At 36.2% G+C, this 20,102-nt stretch overlaps 2 protein-coding genes across 2 annotated transcripts; both read right to left on the reverse strand.

The window, feature by feature from the left end:
* Nucleotides 1-784: 784 nt before the first annotated feature.
* On the reverse strand, nt 785-4,449 carry LOC103938500 (ACT domain-containing protein ACR6). Its single transcript, XM_009348505.3, is given in 9 exon segments — nt 785-1,396; nt 1,483-1,587; nt 1,764-1,920; nt 1,922-2,373; nt 2,777-2,824; nt 2,826-2,845; nt 2,960-3,074; nt 3,228-3,273; nt 4,111-4,449. Coding segments are annotated over 9 exon segments (1,332 nt in total). The 5' UTR covers nt 4,158-4,449; the 3' UTR covers nt 785-1,054.
* A 12,281-nt stretch (nt 4,450-16,730) lies between these two features.
* Nucleotides 16,731-18,554, reverse strand: LOC103938499 (transcription factor TCP20). Its single transcript, XM_009348504.3, is given in 3 exon segments — nt 16,731-16,926; nt 17,015-17,809; nt 17,812-18,554. Coding segments are annotated over 2 exon segments (969 nt in total). The 5' UTR covers nt 18,203-18,554; the 3' UTR covers nt 16,731-16,926; nt 17,015-17,231.
* Nucleotides 18,555-20,102: the final 1,548 nt, after the last annotated feature.

A 20,102-nucleotide genomic window follows, 5' to 3' on the forward strand; every position in this document is an offset into this window, starting at 1 on the left:
GGATTTTGAAAATCCTTCAATTACATATGTTCATCGTACATCGTGCAGTCAGTTTTTATCAACTATTATTTATATTTAATTTTAAATAAAAAATTACAATAATTTCTGACCATATGATATACGATGAACGAATGTAATTGAAGGATTCAAAGATCCTCACAAAGAGGATCCAGTGAGGATCCTTTAGCTTTCACATGCATACACGAAAACTCACATTTTCTGAACTTGTAAAAATTTAACATATAGTCTAATTTTTTTGACACTATGAAAGTACTAGAAGTTTTTCAAAATTCATACAAGACGTTTGAAAGATGTTATGACTGAGAGAAATTTGTCGTAGTTATGATGATTACTCTTTTTCAGCTTAAAAGTTCAATAAAATCTACCTATATAACAATAAATAATAAGACTGTTCAAATAACTTAAGTGTGAGTTATAAGTCTCAGTTTTTATTGGTTTTGCAAAATAACATCATAAAACCTATTTCACGATGTTTTTGCCTCACTACGGCCCTCAAGCATATTAAAAGTTTGGACCTTGGAAATCAATAGCTACAACAACAAAATCTTATCCCACTCAATAGGATCGGCTGTTTGAATCTTAAAACGCCACTCCGCTTAGTGTTTTGCCATGTATCTTTGAAATCAACAGGATAAGTAAAAATGTTAGAAGGTAAACCAAGATGAAGTCGACAACGTCAATGCTACGGAAACCATCCATCACAAAGTTAAAAACGCATCTAATCTATCATCTTAGGCAGACATTGAGAGGAAAAAGAGAGCAATTTAATCTATAATATTTACATTATTTCCTCATTGAGCTATGTATGAATGTATGTATCTGTACAATCTTCTATCTTTTTACAACCTCTGTAGTCTGTACACCACACTATACAGTTACAATATATATCTTTACAAATGTACAAAATATACAAACCCAACCACTGTCTTGACAGTATCCAGAGTGGTTTCTGGGTTTCTTCTTCCTATATGCAGCTTAAGACGTCTGGTAATTTTGTTCTTTTACAGTGTTTACTTTCCAGAACATTGAGAAACTAAGAGTAGGATCGAACCAACTTAAGGCTCTGGAAACTTCGAGCTTTGAATAAGTTTCCGAAGAGATATCCCATTGTTGTCCCTTGAGGAGGCTTTGGTGGAGGGCTTGAGTTACACTTCACCTGCAGTATGGTCTGCCCAATCTGTCTGCGAACTGAATCGATAATCTTAGGGTCTACTGGGCTTCCTGTAACGTCCGTGACATAGAATGTGTCTATTGCTTTTCCACTTTTAGTTGAAATTTCTGCTCGTGTGACACGCAAACTGTTCTCTCTGAATATCCGCGTGATATCTGAGAGAAGTCCAACCCGGTCATCTGTGCACAGTTGTAGTTCCAGGCCCTGCATGGTAAAGCAACATGTGTTGGTAACTTTGTGGACATGAAAACTGAACATGAGGGTTCTCGTCAGGTAAAAGTTCACCGCACCTCAGATGCCCGCCTTTCAATGGCTGCTTCAAGGCACTGTACAACACGTTCTCGCTCAGCTTCTGAGTTGATAGGAAGCCCATCAACATGTCGAATGTAAAATTCCTAAAAAGAAAACTACCTCGTGTGTTAGAATGAAGAAATGAGATCCACAACCCAAAGAGCAAAAATTGCAAATGAATGTCTGCCATTTGATGATTATGTCAGATCCAGCCGAGCTTTGCTGGCTTTGCAAACCAGAACCATTACATCAGACCAATTTCAACAGGAATTTATCTTACCTGATAAGCTTCTGTCCTCCCGGTATTGACCATTCCGTGAAAAACCACATACTGCATGTCTGTTAAAGTGCAGATGATGTCAAATAACAACTTTGGTCGATCTTTTGACCTCATGGTAATGATAGTGTAATCCTTCTGGCTGCAATCCAACGCAGGTTACATGGGGTTTTGAGCCCTTATCCTCAACTCTCCGTAGTTCTGCTCTTTCAACCCTTTCATAATCCCTGTCAGCAAACATAATCTGATGTAACCTTCTATCTCTGTTTGTAACTCCAGGGGTTGCAAGTGTCATTTTAGCAGCCTTCAACTCACTGTTTACTTTGAGGACATTGCAAAGCAACTCCTTAATTGTAGCAAGACGGATTGGATCTTCAATTGCGCAGCCAGTGGAATCATCTGTGACATGAACTACAGCTGCAGCTCTAGCGTTGTGTGTCCATATCTCAGCATTTACCACATTACAGTGAAGGTCTGCAAGAACTGCACACACTTCAGACAATAAGCCAGGCCTGTCGGTACCACTGAGCTCAATGGAGGTGTACTCTTCTGAGGGCATCATGCCGACGGAATCTCTCATAGAGGGTACAAAGCCACCATTGCTTTCAAGTCTCTGCAAAATAAAAAAGTAAACTGAAAAATGACGACCTTTTCCCATAGGTCTATATATCTTGGTCCAGGAGAAGATCATAGGCAATGCAGAAAGGTAGGCGTCGGATGCAACAACGTATCTCTTTTAGTTTTGAAACAGCTTTCCTTAAACAAAACTGAAATTATAGCATAAATTAGATGCCAGATGAAATCATGTTTTTCTAAACGACGATTTGTCATATAACATTAAACGATTTACTTTGTCTCTTCCCATCAGAAATCTAGGAAAACGACCTTAAATGCAGAACTTAATTGCTTTATCATCATCTTCAGAAAAAGAACATAAAGACATGAAGGTTTGTTTGCTACTCTTCTCCCCTGACTTCTTAACAGCCAGAGGAACTGCAATAGGATCGAATCCTTACCATTTGAATATAATTGATAATGTCCTTGTCTCTGATTTTTTTCCCGTCACAGGTCAATCACATTAAACACTGAAAAACAGAAAATTCAGAAAGAACAGACTTGGTAAACTAGAAGAAGAGAAACAAAATACAGAAAAATGAAAGCTTGAGCCTTGACATGGGAAGTTGAATAAAAAACCTTACCATCCATGAACCATACACCATCAGATGAGATATAAGCTTTGGTTATTACAAGGTTCACGTCAGCGAGCACTTGGACAACATCCAGCAGAATTCCATGTTTGTTGACACTGTCAACCTAATCAAAATTTGAAAGGAAAAAAAATAGTGTTCAATTGGATATTCAAATCTTCAACCGAATTCTTCGCACCAACATACATGAACGAAATCAACAAATACATCTCATAAGAAAACATAAAAAGTACTGGTCAGAAGGTACAAGCAGCCTCACCTGGATAACGGTGGCATCCTCGCAAGAATCGTTATCGATCACAACTCTGCAAGAACAACGGGCAGATCAGATGAAGCTTCTTGCTTTCTTTACATACTTCAAAGAAGAGGACAATCAAATCAAGAACAACGGGCAAATCAGATGAAGCTTCTTGCTTTTTCATACACACTTCAAAGAAGAGGACAATCAAATGTTCAAAGAAGAGGACAATCAAATGGGCCAAACCAAGTAGTTTCCTGAAGGGGGGGTCCAAAAAAAAAAAAAAAAAAAAATCATATGCCCATATAGGCTCCAAAATTAAACCCTTGGCCTTTTTAGCATACAGGAAACGATTTTCGCACACTCATTTTCTCCTTCTACACACCCTATTGAAGTGTTTATTTCTGTCCCTTAATTCTCTTTTGAATAATTCAATCCAAAAACCATAAACAAACCAATTGTGCAGAGGAGAAAATGTGTGTACGGAAATCACTTCGCGTACAATTCATGGAGAGGGAACAGATGGAAGGAAAAGTCAGCTGCCCATAAGTCCTCTATGTAAAACTAAAATTCAATCAGAAAACGAAAATTAAAAGAATACATCTTTACTTTCTGAATCAAAGAAGAAGAAGAAGAAGACTCAACAGGAAAGGGAGGGAATAATTGTTACCCAAGTTTTACTGAAACAAGTAAAAGTTCTGCTTTTTCATCAACCAAACGGTACAAAAATCAAAACTTGAGAGAACAAAGAGCACATAAATTATATCAGAATCATAATTAGAGAAAACAAAATAATTCAACGGACCCTTCATCTTAAAAACGAAAACAAACAAAACCCAGAAACCAAAAAAGCATAACAATTTACCAGAAAACAGAAAATCCCAGAAATATTAGGGGAAAATACCTCGGTGGGTTCATCCTCCTGACGAACTTGGCGTACTCATCGTCCATTTTTCTTTCTTCTCTTCCAAATCTACCGGAGATTTCCGAGCAACCCAAGACCTCAAAAACAGACCGAATTTAGAAAAACACCGACAATCTTACACTTGAGAGTACATGATTTTAAGAAATATACTATATACAACGATGCCTCCTCCAATAATCATGGAAATATCCACCCCGCTGAGAGAGTGTGTTTTAAACAAAACGAACGAAACGAAAGGTGCTAAGCGGGGCAGCGGGCAGGACGGGCACGTGGGCCGTGGGGTCCGAAAAGTCCGTTCGAAGGAAAAGAGAGTACATCGTCAGCTGTATTTTCGTGACGTGTCGAATTGTGATTGGCTTGGCCAGCGGTTCGTCGCAGCCCGCTGTCCATTGGCTTGTGACGCTCTTTCGAGAGGACTCGTGATTTTTCAACAATTTCTGATATTTTAGGCATGGCATGGGCGTCCGTACAATTAGCCAGGAGGGATTCCAATGCCACGTGACTTTTTGGCGGTGAGTTGACACAAGGAACGAGTTCGTTACAGTTTGGTCGCATATTTGCCGGTATTTCTGGCGGCAATTCCAGCGTGAGTGACTGGTTTCCTGCCCACGGAAATCATATGCCCGTTTGCCCAGTTGAGTAAGAAAAAGAAATTATTAAGTGCTATTGAATATTGATGCAAACCGAAGAAAAAGACTATTGATGTAAAATCAAGAAAATATTATTGATGCATGTGCACCTAACTTTAGTATCTGGAAGAATACATATTGCTGCTTAAATTTATAATTTAAAGGTACGTCTGAAACACGATCACATAACGTTACTGTTGTAATTAAATTTTAATATGTAATTTCATTTTAATAATGATTAATAATTTGTAAAAGTGAAACATATCAACCATATTATCCAGCATCATCAGCGTTGTTAAATATCTTACATCGGCCAGAGAAAGAAAGAAAAAAGAGTTTAAATATTTTAACATCACTTTAATTAATACCGATGCATTTTGTGATAAAATCTCACACCTAAGGGATTGTGTAGGTGGTAATTACCTAGTTGGGGATATATCGGTGTTGTTGAAAGTAGTTTTTGGCCGTCTTTCTGATAATTCTACAAGGTATTAGAGGAGCGGGCCTGTATATCCTAACCTCATCCAACTAATACCGAGGCATTTTGTGATAAAGGTCTACACCTGACAGATTATACAAGTGGTAATTACCAAGTTAAAGACAATATTAAAATTTTGTTTGAAGTGAGTCTTTGGTATATCTTTTTGATAATTCTACAAGCGTGACATAGTATACTACTTAGCTTGTTCTGTCTAAGACTCTCACACACAAGTGTGTGCACTAATGTTTTATTATTATTATTTTGGATGCATACATGGATATGTATCGTGTGCGGTATAATACATATATATATATATATATATATTTTTTTTTAATTTAACTGTTTAGTTGATTAATAACACTCATGCCTCGTTTGGCAGCTTGGACGGTACTGACTATTTGAATCGGATATGATAAATAGTCATTGGATAATATGACTAAATTAGTCGAACGTTTGATGCTGTGTCGGATTAATCTATGCATCGGATAATATGTCGGACTATAATAATTTTCTAAAAAATTTCACAAAATAATTGTTGTTAAAACTTAAAATGAAAAATGGGAAAAATTAAAACACCACAAACCAAGAATATTCACACAGAGGACTTTGTTTTCTATTATTCCTCAAAAAAATTTGGAAGGAAATTCACGGAGTGGCGGCCGGGGTGGAGAACTCGTCGAGGAACTGCTCGAAGGCCCACTCTGAGAAGTCGTTAACGGCTGCTGTGTGAAATGGAGAGGATAGCGCCCTGGCTAATTATCGAGCTTTTGGGGTATTTTAATAGTACGGTGTCAACTGTATAAAATTTGATGGACTGGATAATTAAACGGGTGATTATTTAGTACGAAAATACATCAAACAACTACTTTCAGTAGTATTTATTCTATTTGATACTTTATACGACATGCCAAACGGGGCCTCAATGTCCTAAGGACGATATTTCCAACGTTCAACACAACTTGTATTACAAATGAGCATATAAATTACAATGTATGGTTTAATTTGGAGCGTGGAAAGGTGAAAGAAAGGATTCAAAGAAAGAAGCTGGTGAGCTCGAGGCCAAATCTGGTTATATTTGAGAGGAGAATCTCACTTAATCTGGTTATTTGGTCATTAGGGCACAAATCCGTCCAAATACAACCCATCGCCACCAACACTTATAATATATATAGCTAGCAGTTGCAATTTGCAAGCAACAGATTATGTAATTAATATTTATATTAACCAGTAACCACTGGCTGAGTCAAGTACAAGGCTCCCCTAGATTATAACATAGAGAGAATTGTAGATCTTTAAGCTTTAAAATATTAATCTTTTGGGCTATTTTATGATTTTAATTGTCATATTCCCTTTAGAAAATGCAAATTTGAATTTTAAGGCTGTTTTAAGGAAAATAAGAGCTAATCTCTACTAATTAATATAACACTAATTATCAACCAAAATCCTATGAAATTACCAGTTTAACCCTCTAATTAAATCAGAATATGAATAAGAAATATAGGGCTAGCAGTTGCAATTTGCAAGCAACAGATTATGTAATTAATATTTATATTAACCAGTAACCACTGGCTGAGTCAAGTACAAGGCTCCCCTAGATTATAACATAGAGAGAATTGTAGATCTTTAAGCTTTAAAATATTAATCTTTTGGGCTATTTTATGATTTTAATTGTCATATTCCCTTTAGAAAATGCAAATTTGAATTTTAAGGCTGTTTTAAGGAAAATAAGAGCTAATCTCTACTAATTAATATAACACTAATTATCAACCAAAATCCTATGAAATTACCAGTTTAACCCTCTAATTAAATCAGAATATGAATAAGAAATATAGGGCAGAAATGTAATTACACACAACCAAATTTTGCATTTTTTTTTTTCAAAACCTCACCTACATGTAATTCTAACATATTTCTAATTAAAAAAAAAAAATTTCTCACTCCTGCATTCTCTATCACTCTCTTCCTCTCTCCTTCTATTTCAAAAACAAAAATAAAAAATTTTCTCACACACTTTGTGTGTGCCCATATGCTAGTAAATGTTAAATAAACTCGTCACTTTAACCAATATTATAATTTAATAGTAACAAATTAAAACTTCCATACCATAAATGGTTCTTTATTTTATTCAGTTGAAATTTTGAAGGCTAGAAGCTTGGAAAACATAGTATAAATTTTTTGTTTCAAATTATTACTTTCATATTTACTATTATATAACTTTAGGTAAGCAACAAAAGATTAAAAACACAGTAATAATATTAGCTTAGCTCACCTACCGAAAAATTCTTAGCTACACCATTGATATTAACGTATACCTAATCTATCTGTGATATCTTGTCACTACGTATATATATTGAGAACGATCGATCGATTTAACGGGAAGTTGATGATAACTCTACAGTGGGAGATATATGAGAGATTGATAAACGAGCCACAAACGTGGAGCTTCCCAAACTACATAACACGGATATCGTTGTAGACTTTCCAACTAACAAATGATCCAAATATATTTATACATTTATATATGTGTGTGTAGTGTGTGTGTATAGGATATTATTTCCACACATCATTTTGTACACACCCATGTTTTTTTTTTTGTAATCTTCGAATGGAGGAAGTCAATAGAGTATCAATAGATCAAATAAATATGCGTGTGCAGAATGACAATGCGTGTACAGAAATCAATTTCCTCAAATTGAGGAATTAATTTATCTCATTCGTCATTTAGAGACAACATATATATTTATATCTTCGATGGTGCTACGTACACCAAACTCGTGCACCAAAATTGTGCACTAATCGATGTAGCACATTCTATACCATATAATTCTTTTAGGAAAATTTAGTATTCGGTCCCTAGTTACTAATGTTTATTGATTGAGACCTTATCGGTTTTTAGATTTTGATCGAAGTTCCTAACATTAATATATTAATTAATTTATATGTTAGTTACATAATTTTTTAAAATAAAAATTAGTAATTGATTTAGGATTTTAATACTCACACCCTTATTAAACTCCTAATTAATTTTCAATTCAAAACATTTTCAAAATTAAAAAAAAAAAACGATAAGTTTGTACCCATTAATTTTTTATAAAATGATTTTCAAATTTTTAATCTTAAATGTACCCATTCTTAAATACACCAATTTCTTATATGTAAAATGTACCCATTTTTATATAAAATCCATTCCTTTTTTTTTTTCTAATCTTTTATTGAATTTATGTGGGTACATTCTATTTCGTTGATTAAAGAATGTATCCATGTCAAGTTTAATGGAAGAAATTTAATAATGTTATTAAGCCTTTTTTTTTTTTTTTTTGTGTTTTTGAAAAATATACTCCTGTTTTGGTACAATAATTTTTTGGTTAGTTTTGATGAACATACCCATGTTTATATATATATATAGACACACACACACACACACAATATATTAGAGAGTTTAATTTATTCTTTAATATTTTTAATCCCATACATTATGAATTTTATTTAAAATCTCATTAATATAAAACAACCACAAATTTCAGTTTTTAATTTTAAAATATAATAATCTAAATAGAAATACATTATTATATTAATGTCATAGACTTGGATCAAAATTTGAAAATCACCAAGGTTTCAATCAAAGAACATTAGTAGTTAAGGACCATATCCAAAGTCTCCTATTTTTTTATTTCAATGATTTATAAAATTCCAACTTGAATTAACGTACAAATTTGAATGGTGCCACATTTTTTGTGTACAAATTTAGTGATTTACCTAACATTATTCTTATATTTCATGAACTAAAAAATATGGCAAATCATGACATGAATATGTAGTAGTTTAAGAAGCCTTAGGAATTAAGCAGTTGTGATTTAGAAGGGTGGGTGGCAGTAGCAGATCAGATTGCCTGCTAGCTGGCTTCTGCAGTGTAAAGAAGGAACGAATAAAGGTCCATAATTCCAAGACACGCATACGTGTCTTCTAATTTATTCCTTTTAGGGCAAACGACGATTAGTTTGGCTGAATTAGGATTAATCTCGATCGCAAATTACATGCACAGATGCACTGTTTCCAGGTAGCTTGAATTCTCTTTTCTAAACTTTAACAAAGGAGAATCAGATAAGGAGGATTAAGAGTTGAAATTCTTACCTAAGTATTATTCTATTTAAATAAATGAAAAAAAAAGATAATATGAGCCTATTTGGCATATAATAATGTATATATCTTTCAGCTACAGGTATAGATAGAGAAATTTTTAGTTGTGACAGAGAACACAAGTGGTACACCATGTGTTTTACTAAGAGTGGTGGGAAATTTTATTTTTTAAGTTATTAACTTTTTAGCACACATATTCTACCATTTGTATAGTGATACGTGATGTACCATCCTGTGTACCGGTTATATTGAAAAATCTCTCGTACAGATAGAAGAACATTATCCAGGTTGCATCACCAACATTAACGAACGTCACTCAGTTTCATCCACGTGGCGTGATCAAGGAGTTAGCATAATGCAGCTATATATTTGAATTGATCACATGTAGGTGAATGCCCCAATGAAGAAATCTCTCTCCTGCTAGAAAGCGAGGATTCTGGGAATAATTAGAAGTGAAAGGGAAGCATGCAGCAGCCTGGATATAACTAGCTTGCCCCTTGGGGAACTTGAAAAGGAGAAATTAGGAAAGGAGAAATTAGGCACCCCAATATCCAAATGGGGCCAGTAGAGAGCAGATTTGATGGATTCACACTTGCACTTGCACACTTGTTGTGGTGGGATAACACGATAGAACAAAACGGGGTCCCCAGGATTATAAAGTCTAATAAATTAATTGTTGATGAACAAGTGGGGATGGGATGGGATGGAGGCTTCCATGCAGCTTGAAATGACAGATAAAACATACGACGAGTCAATCACTCGCTATTAGAAACTTAGAAGAATGGATTGCTTATTGTTGCCAAACTACTTATTCTATCCAAGTTAATCAGGATAGTTTGCTCACTGTTGACATCTAAGTTCATATCTCCCTCTTCAATTCTCTATTGCTTTAGATACATCGATGTTGAAGAGTGAAAATTAGGCCAAGTCACGTAATAGGACAATCATAATTAAATATCAAATTTATTATATTCATAAAAGTCCAACGTGATTAAGACCTCCTAAGAATATATGGATATTTAGTAGGGATGGGCAAAATACGGGTAACCGCAGTTACCCGCCTATTTAAATTTCACGGTTACGATTATGGGTAACTGTTTAAATAAATAAACGGTTATGAGTATAACCGTTTACCCGTGAAATTTAAATGGGTGGTTATGGGTATTAACTGCTATTATAAACGGGTAACCGTTTACCGATTTATTTTATATATGTAAAATTAATACAAACCATGTTCTCTATCGAACAAAACTTAGATCAATGCTATTGACTATAGTGCATGGTTTATATGGCTAATTATGTTAATACTTTACATTATAGGTTAAATAACTCAAGAATATACTCTTCTAAACAGTTTTCGTAACCAAAAATACTTAACTAATATTATATTACCTTCATTGGTAACATGGATTAGTAGTAAAAGTTTTCCCAAAAAATTAGGAAAATAAATAACAATTCCCCTCAGCCCCACTCACTTAATTCAACCCAAGACCAATTCCTCAAACATTTTGCGACTTGCCATTTCAGCCAGTGGCATAGCCAGAATTTTCAAATAATAGGGTCATAATATTAATAAAAAAAGCTTGATTGAGCCATTTCGTCAAGCATCTAGTATGCACCTTCTAATTCCTGTCAACATATGCCGAAGGTTTATTCTAACATACGTCGACATTTGTAGAGGCTTGTCAACAGTGCATGCAGGATGCTGTGCATTAATATTGAAGATTGCCAAGAAATTTCAACTAAAGTATTTTTACAAGAAGAGAGAAAAGGAAGACAAATATGATAGTAGAAAAAAAAAAGTAGGAGGAGAATGTTGTAATTTAGTTTCCTTAGCTGTTTATAGCGGTCAAGTACAATATACAAACAAATATACATGGAGTTTTTGAAGTTCTTGGGGTCAAGGACAACCAATTACCCCATGTTAGCTCCGCCACTGATTTCTGCTAATCCCTCACTTTTGTTAGCATTGCTACTATAATTTATATATCCTATTTCCAATTTTGTTTTTTAAAACTAACTTTCTTGCTTCTTCATTTTATATCAATTAAAAATATCATCAATAAATTATTATTTTAATTATTGGAATGGTAAATTATTAAAAATAACGGTGTTTAATGGTTAAAAAAAATTATGAAAACGGGGTAATGGTAAAAAAAAAGATAAATGGGTTAAAAAAGGTTAATGGGTAAACGGGTATTAAATGGTTACGGTTAAATGAGTATGCGGTTATGGGTATGGTTAACCATTTATAAACAGTTATAGATATCGGTATAAACGTTTAGGCAATTACCCAACGGGTACACGGTTATGCAGGTATGAGTATAAACGATTATGGGTAAATAACCGCAGTTACCCGTCTGCTATAATCATTGTTCATCCCTAATATTTAGGTGTACTTGGGACTTTTCAAGATACTATATCTACAATTCAATTCATTCATACGGTCCTCGTCATGCTCGTAAGAAAAAGTAGATACTATAATTGGATACACAATATTTCATTAATACAAGAAAACCTAAAATTAGATAATCCATGCATGCATGCAGGCATCGTCTTTTACAATTGGGACTTACACCTTACAGCGTCAGCAGGAGGTTGTGAACAAGCGTCATCACCTCACAAGTTGAGCAAAATATGATGCGTACGTTCCAACATATATGGGCTTGCTTTTAGAGGTGGATCAAATTTTTGGGCCTCCACCTAATAGCTCTTGGGTTTTCCTTTTCTCCTTGTTACTGGTTCTACTTTGCCTATTCGCTACCACCCGTATACACTCGTGCGACGCTGATCACGTCAGATATTTTGACCGTGACACCGGAGCTTTTTTTTCTGGGTTTTGTTCTTTTATGGATGCTTTAACAAAATAATTCATTCATGAAAACATTGGTCAAGTTTCTAGGTCGTGTAGGTTCATCCTCTAAACTAATCAATCGTACGCGTCTTCTTCATAACCTCAATTGTTTATGGAAGGACCAGTCTACCGTCTATGTACGTGTCTTCTTGCGGTGATGGAGGAGAACCATGTTTTGTCTAGTTTGTTGGTTTACATACTTTTATATTATTCCTCTCACCACTCCAAGGAAAGTTTTTTTGTACGACCCGTCGCATGCGGCTTTTTTGCACTGGTGTCTGACCATGGTGAAGGCCAGCCGATTATGACTCAATCAAACGCTTCTCGTCCGTAAAAATTCTATCATGTTTTGATGTATGACATAAATCAAAAGCAATGCAAGTTAAGACTTTTTTATTTTATTTTTTTATTTTTATTTTTAAAATTTGGTCAAAGAGTGTTTGGGCCCAAAATATTATTTCGGGCGGAGCTAGGAGTTGTTCTTGACCAAGTAATCTTCTTCTAGAATTATCATGGGCCGTCCAGTCAGGATTGGCCGAATCCTATTGCAGGACGGATTGGTTTAGATAAGGATGGAGTAGTCGAGACCTAGTGCAATGAGGAGTCTTAAGAGGCTAAGGATGATGAGACTTAGGAGATGAATCTGGTTTGATGATTAGCTCGGTTCAAAGTCCTTTTGGAGTTAGGATTGGCTGAAACCTAATCAAATTAGGTTGAGAAGTTCTAATCCGAGTATGATTTTAGCCCGGCTATGATTGGTTTCGCTACTATAAATAGAGGAGGGAGTATATATTCAAGCCCCTCCAATTGAACACACAAACTGTCTTGCGCAAACTCTCGCTCTATGCGAAACCTCTCAACAACCTTGAGTTTTTTATTTTATTTTTTCCGCCAACATATCTTCAGTTTGGATAAATAACACCGTAGAGTTAGCCGATCGCTGAGCAACTAAAGATAAACAGCATTGCTTCGAAGTCGACTGATTACCTATCCAAGTCTCGGTCGACAAGGATTTTCGAGTCCTTGTTGGTAGAGGTCATCTCATCAGCCTTCTCGGCGAAGTGATGTGTTACCAGGTTACTACATTCGGCACATTGAAAGACTAATCTAATATTGAACTTCGCAAAACTAGCAGTCTTATCTTTAGGTTCTAGAACTCGAAGGCCAAGACGTGTTCCTTCCTCAGCTGCAATTGCAAGATCAAGAAGTCAGCAGCACGCTCGACGCAACATCAACACATTTTACTCTCAGCCCGAGCTCAGCCGTCGAGTTGGCACGTCCCACACATAACCGAATGATGTAGTTAACTCATTAGTTACTCGGCATGTGCACCATGTATGCTTAATAGTTTTTAGGATCAACAAAAAGTCCAAAGAATCTTGCAATCTAAAACTCTAGTGCATAAGACCTGGTTTGGTACTGAGGTGATTTTGAAAAAAGCTGCTATCAAAAAAAAGCTGGGAGCTGTTTTTGTGTTTGGTAAACACTCAGCTTCAGCTTTTTTTCACAGTTTTGGATGAAAAAAAGCCAAAAACAAGAAGCTGCAAAACCCAGCTTTGAAAAACCGGCTTTTTTTCACATCTGTTTTACATAAAAGTTTACCAAACACTCTAATACTGTTTTTTTTTCAAAAGTACTTTTACAAAAAAGTTTACCAAACACTCTGCTGCTTTATTTCACAGCTGCTTATTCTCACAGCACAGCAGAAGCAGCTTTTTTTCAAAGCACAGCAATACCAAAACCAGCCCTATCATGTGTTGATGTGTGAAATTTCGACTTAATAATGCAAATGCAGTACGTACTAATGGAAAGTGGACAGTGTTAGTAATGTGGTTTGCACTGGTAGCTCAATGACGAATTACGAATCTTCATGGAAATAGCAGCTTAGGGTAGAAAGACTTAAAAGTCGTCTACGCTTAATTTGGTAACGTGGCTCTTTTACATATGGTTACATATTGTTAGCTCATATGGTGGATGGTCGAGATAAACGTCGATGGGTCTGTCTAGCGTGACCAACACAAGTCGGGTGAAATCAACATACAAGAATCTCGTATTGTTAACTTTGAGACTTACCTTACAAATTGATAAACCATGTCAGCTGTACAAGTCGAAAAGTGTGCGAAGTCAGCAATTTGGGTCATCTATGTTTGAAATCCTAGCTCCCGCTATTGAAACAAATTGCCACAGTTCAAATATCAGTCAAAGGATATCTGAACAATCCTAACTTATCTACATCTCTTTGTAATCTGTTTAGTTGTTTTGTAAATCTGAAATACTTGTAATCTGTAACAAACATATTCATGTAATCTCTATAAATATGAAGTCATTGACTCACTCATAATTAACTTAGTTGAGCTTATGCAATTCAGATCTTTATACCCTAGTTTAGTTTCTTTCACAAATAATGTATCAGAAAACACAAGGCTAGTTTTTTCTCGTCGGGTATTGTGACTCATGGTGATGAAAGTGTACAGCTAGAGTGAGGATCCTCACCGGATCCTCTTTGTAAATCATTGTAAATTTTTTACATCCGTTCATTATACATCATGCGATTATAAATCATTGTAAATTTTTTTATTTAAAATTGAATATAAACAGTACCTCTGATCGCATCGCATAATGCACAGTGAACATATATGATTAGAGGATCTCCACGATCTTCACAACAAAATTCAGGCGAGGATCCTCTCTCGTACAGCTAAAACGTCAAATATATGAGAGATCATCGGCAACGTACGTACCCTTGAAGACAGCTTTTATATATTTTATGCTTCAAGAATCTCACATACGACTAAATGTACACCAATATTCGATTCCAAACCAAGACCAGAAATTATGTTCAATCAAATCTGCAAACAGTGGACGAGTACTGAGAGTACGAACCAAGAAATGTCACGGGAAATAGTCAAAAACGTAATTAGTGGGGTTTTAATGATAACTTTCAGTACCAGTTCATAAACAACACACAAATTGTCCGACGTTACATTTATACAAGATAGTTTCTTCGTTTCGTGCCGACGTAGCAAACCAGATTTCTGCTGTTTCGCGTGACATGCGAAATGAGGGAGGAAGCAAGTTCAAGAGACACTGGTGAAAATGCTGGATCGAACATTCAAAGATTTAACTACTATCAGGCATACGTATGGATGGATTTCCTGGTAATTTGATCGCTTGGCTAGGTCGAATCGATGTCAACTTTATCAATTTATAGCATTTTCGACCATATGATAGAAACGGATAAAGGAGATAAGGGAGAAGCATAAAGATATTCCATTGACAAAGACTATATTGCTGCCAACTACAAAGAACGAAAGAGAGGCTAATGCTGACCACGTATAACTTCAGCCTCACAAGTCATTTTCAAACACAGAGATAAACCTCTCAAACAATTTAGACAATGCCAAAAGCCGTAAGTTCGATGAACTGCATAATCTCTTTTACAATGTGAACCCACGAAACCGAAACTTCTTGATCATCTGTCCAGCGATGATCCATCATATGTGAACCTCGGAGAAAAGCTATTGAAACTAGATAAGGGTTTGAAATTGCTAGATGCTTACATTATGGAACAAAACCAAAGACCAATCTGACACCACGAGGCGAGACAAGTTTGATGAGTCGCCTGGTGAAGCAGTTTTCCACATGGTAATGACAATCAAGATATTCAAACAGATTTGACGGAAAAGTCGTGTTCTTAGGGAAACCAAATGGAGTTCTACCTGTTCCCTTCTTAAGTTCTGAAACTAAAACAAGACGCGTAATTTCCATCGTACTCCTTGGAATATGCCAAAGCCAATTGAGAGGGTTACAAAGTCTCACAAATGTATTGTACTTGTATATAAACACTAAGCACAACTAATGGCTCTTAAGCTGTGTAACGATGAAACATTAACTGGGAACAGAATACAGTAGTCAGCATATACCGACAAATACAACTCAGATGCTCAAAAGAAAGAAAATCTCTGAAGATCTTTAAAGTGACCTACTTTGGCATATTCTTAGTCAATTACAATTAGCATTCTGGATAAGTCTTCTAATTGCACTCAAGAGTCATGATAATGTTAGCCAATATCCAGCAATAGAATTCAGTTCGGTGAACCAGATCGATTAGCAAAGCTGCAAAAAATTTGAGTTCCTAACTGATATTCTGGAGTCAAAGACGTTAGAATGCAATATCATGTCCAGGGAGTGAAATGCACTTGGACATTCAAGTAGACAATATGGAAGGCAACTAGGCTATCAGCCTATTAACAACGCCACTGCTGTGAGACCAATATCACATGAATCACATATCTAACAGCCTAAACCCTGTAGTTATAACAAAGAAAAATAATTGGGTTGCAAGTAAGGAATTCATGGGGGTAAAACACAAAGATGTGTTCTTCGGAAGTGGCGTGAAAAAGCAAGTAAAGCGCAAGTAGTATGATAAGTAATTGCCCCGTAATTTGTGCAAAAACACAATGAAGATCTAATATAATTAAGAAATCTAAGAAGAAAATTGGAGATTAAGTATGACTATAGAACTCTATGTTTAAATTTTTCACAAACAAACTTAGCACCACTTGATCCACACCAAGTGGAGAACAAAACCAATTAAAAGGATGCCTTACACTACAATCAACACACCTCTGAATTCAAAGCAGCAGCAGTTGAGCCCAAACCCAAAGCAATTTGACTGTCAACAATTATCCCACCTGCAAAAGCACTTTTTAACAATCAAATTCCCCTATAGGCTAAAGCTAACAGAGTGCTGAAAAATTAAGCAGATTTAAGCAAAAGCACCTGTAAATATGGAGACTTGAGTCATGCAATGGAGAGAAAAACAAGGGGCAAAACAAAATCCAGTCCCTATTGAACTCCCTCAAGTATCTTTTTCTTCACTTTTTTCCAATTATACAATACAAATAGCATTACCAAAAACAACAAACTCAGTCTCCCAACAAAATGCTACTGCTTTTTGCATTATCCCATCCAAATTTCACAAATTCTAATGCGACCACTACTGTCCGGATCCTTGAGAATCGTCCTTGGAAGGCGGTTGCTGGTGGTGGTGGTGGTGTTGCTGTTGGTGGTGCTGCGGCGGCTGCTGGTGTACTCTAGCATGCCCCATCTGCTGGTAAATCTGGCTCAAAGCCTGAGAGTTCAGAACCCCAATATGTCCATCCTGTGACAACCCAAGTTCCAACCCAGGAAGCTGCTGCTGCTGCTGCTGATTGCCCCCACCCAAAATTGAAGTAAAACTCATCGGACCCATGTTAGAGACAGGCAAGTCAAAGCCAGGAAACCCAATTTTTTGCAGGTAATTTGAACTCTCAGTGCCCAGATTTGTGGTGGCTGATGGAGGACCAGATGATGACTGGAACCCAAAGCTACTGACAGGGGGCCATAGCCCGCCCACCCCTGCCACATGGGGTCTCCCCAAATTCCCGCCCACCATTGCCCAACCGGTCCTACCCCCACTGGACCCCCCCAATTCATCGATCTTTTGGTGCAATCCAGCTGATAACGAAGTCCCCTGTTGCGAAACAGAGCCCCCTGCCGCCGCCAAAGCCGACGCCGGCATCGTCCCGGTCCCGTGGCGGCAACAATCGACGGCTCGGCCTGCTGGAGGAGCCACTGGATTGTTTCCCCATCGGATTTGTGACCCAACTCTCTGGTCAATTGAAAGATTCTGGCGGCGCAGAGGGCCGGCATCCGTATCCTCCTTCCCCTGCCTTCGACTTTAGTGTGTCTGTCTTTGTTGGAGCTTCTCTTGGGCGCCAACTGCTTCTTTCCCGACTCATCTTTGTCGGCGATTACAATCTGGAAGTCTTTGATTTCAGCAGGTTTGTTGTCGCTCATGTTGTTGTTGTTGGGTTGAGGTGGTTGTTGTGGTTGCTGCTGCTGCTGCTGAGGTTGTGATTGTGGTTGTGGGGGGAGGCTCAAGAAGCTGGGTATGTCTTGTGTCTGCTTTGAGCCCTTGGGATCCATGAACAGGGGATTACAAAAATTAAATGAAAAAAGAGAAAAATGGGTCCTCTTTGATTGAAGAAGGTGACCTGAAAAGTCCTACACTTTCATGAGTTATCACTGTTTTGGTAAAGAAAGAGATGACAAAACCATCAAGATATTAAAATCCCAACGTATCCCATTGTCAAATTCTACTCTCTCCTCCCGGCAGCCTGCATTTGGTTGTTTTTTTACTCTCTCTCTCTCTCTCTCCAACCTGTCCGTCCTTTCTTACTTTTTCACTTGCCACTTTTGACACTGTAGCGGGGTTTGACTCGGCAGATATGAACACAACTTCAAGTTTCAACTGCCAACTTCGTGTTTTCACTCTCCGGTCTCGAAATATCGGTGTGTCGGTACTTCGAATTAGTTACACATTTATATAAACAAGTTCAACTTACGACAATACATGATTAGTCAGATAAGATTCCTTCTAAAGCAAATATGAGTTTAGGAAAGTATTTAAGAACAATGTGTTCTACTCTGTATTTAAAATTTGAATTCTCCTCCTGCAATTTACATAAAGTTAGTGTAGAAAATATATTTTTAATTACGGCGTGCTGCGCACGACTTACACGTTTTAAATATTTATATGCATAAATGTATTTGACAAAATGAAAGTCAAATATTTGAAGTGAATAAATAATCTTAGATCGAAGGAACCCCTCATAAACTAATTAAAGCAGCTGAAACCACGTATTAAAATCGGTGTCTATTGAATTTATATTAAGAATAGAGAAAATAATATTTAATAAAGAACTGATTGAATCACATTATTAATAACTCATTGTGAGGCTAAGCCCACCCCACCCCCTTAATGAAGATAATATTGTTTGTTAAAAAAAAAAACAATCATTTGAGAACTAATTTAATCACATTATTATCCAAATGCGAAAGACCTTTTTTATAACCGACATTACACGGCTCTTAAAATGTTTTGAACGTGTTTAAAAATATAAAAAGTAATATTTAATGAAAAACTAATTAAATCACATTATTATTAAATTATTGTGAGGTATTAATTATAAAAAAAAAAATTTGTACAAAAGAAATTAATTATTAAAAAAACACTATTAAAATGACGAAAATACCTATTCCATATTTGATGCATTATTTTAGGTTGCTTTTGAAGTTTTTTGTTTGATGAGCATTTTTATCTAATTATTTTTTGTGAAGCTTGTGACACCAAAAATACTTTTCATTGGACCCTTGGCTTTATGTATAAAGATAAAAGAGACGATTCTTTCTACCAAACATCAATGTATCATATTACATTATCACTTAAATTTTAATTAACCCATTAAATTCTCTTAAATCATTAAACACACATTCTATCGTTCTAATAATATATATCATAAATCATTGTACTATAAAGGTGCGTTTGTTTGCCTTCCTTAAGTTCCACTGCACTAGACTGGATTAAGAATTAGCTAGTTACATGTTTGTTGGCTGAAGGGATTAACTTTAGTGGGACTAGAGTTCACTCGCCCCAACTATAGGGCTAGCTAAAAGGTCTTAGCGAGACCCCCCCATAAACCAACGGATTGTTAAGCCCATTCTCTCGTCCTGCTCGACTCCTTATCTGTCTAGACTAATTTGAAGTCACCCACCACTCCCCGCATCGTCTTCGTCCTGCTCCACAACTTCGCCAAACCATCACTCTAAGCACTGCTGCGTCCTCATAAGTCTCGCATGGCTTCCTTTTTCCATTTTCTCTTCACTTTCTTTGATTTTGTTATGAAGATTCGTGAAATTATACAGGGTCTTGATCGATTTCTGGGCTTTGATTGATTTTAGTCGTTAGAGCTTTTGACCGATTTTCTGGGTTTTTATTGATTTTTGGATTTATGGTCTCTTTTAACACCTGCTGTATCATCATGGA

Source organism: the organism of the source record quoted next, unplaced genomic scaffold (assembly GCF_019419815.1).
Source record: "Pyrus x bretschneideri cultivar Hongxiangsu unplaced genomic scaffold, Pyrus_bretschneideri_v1 Contig12, whole genome shotgun sequence".
NCBI classification, from domain to species: Eukaryota; Viridiplantae; Streptophyta; class Magnoliopsida; order Rosales; family Rosaceae; genus Pyrus; species Pyrus x bretschneideri.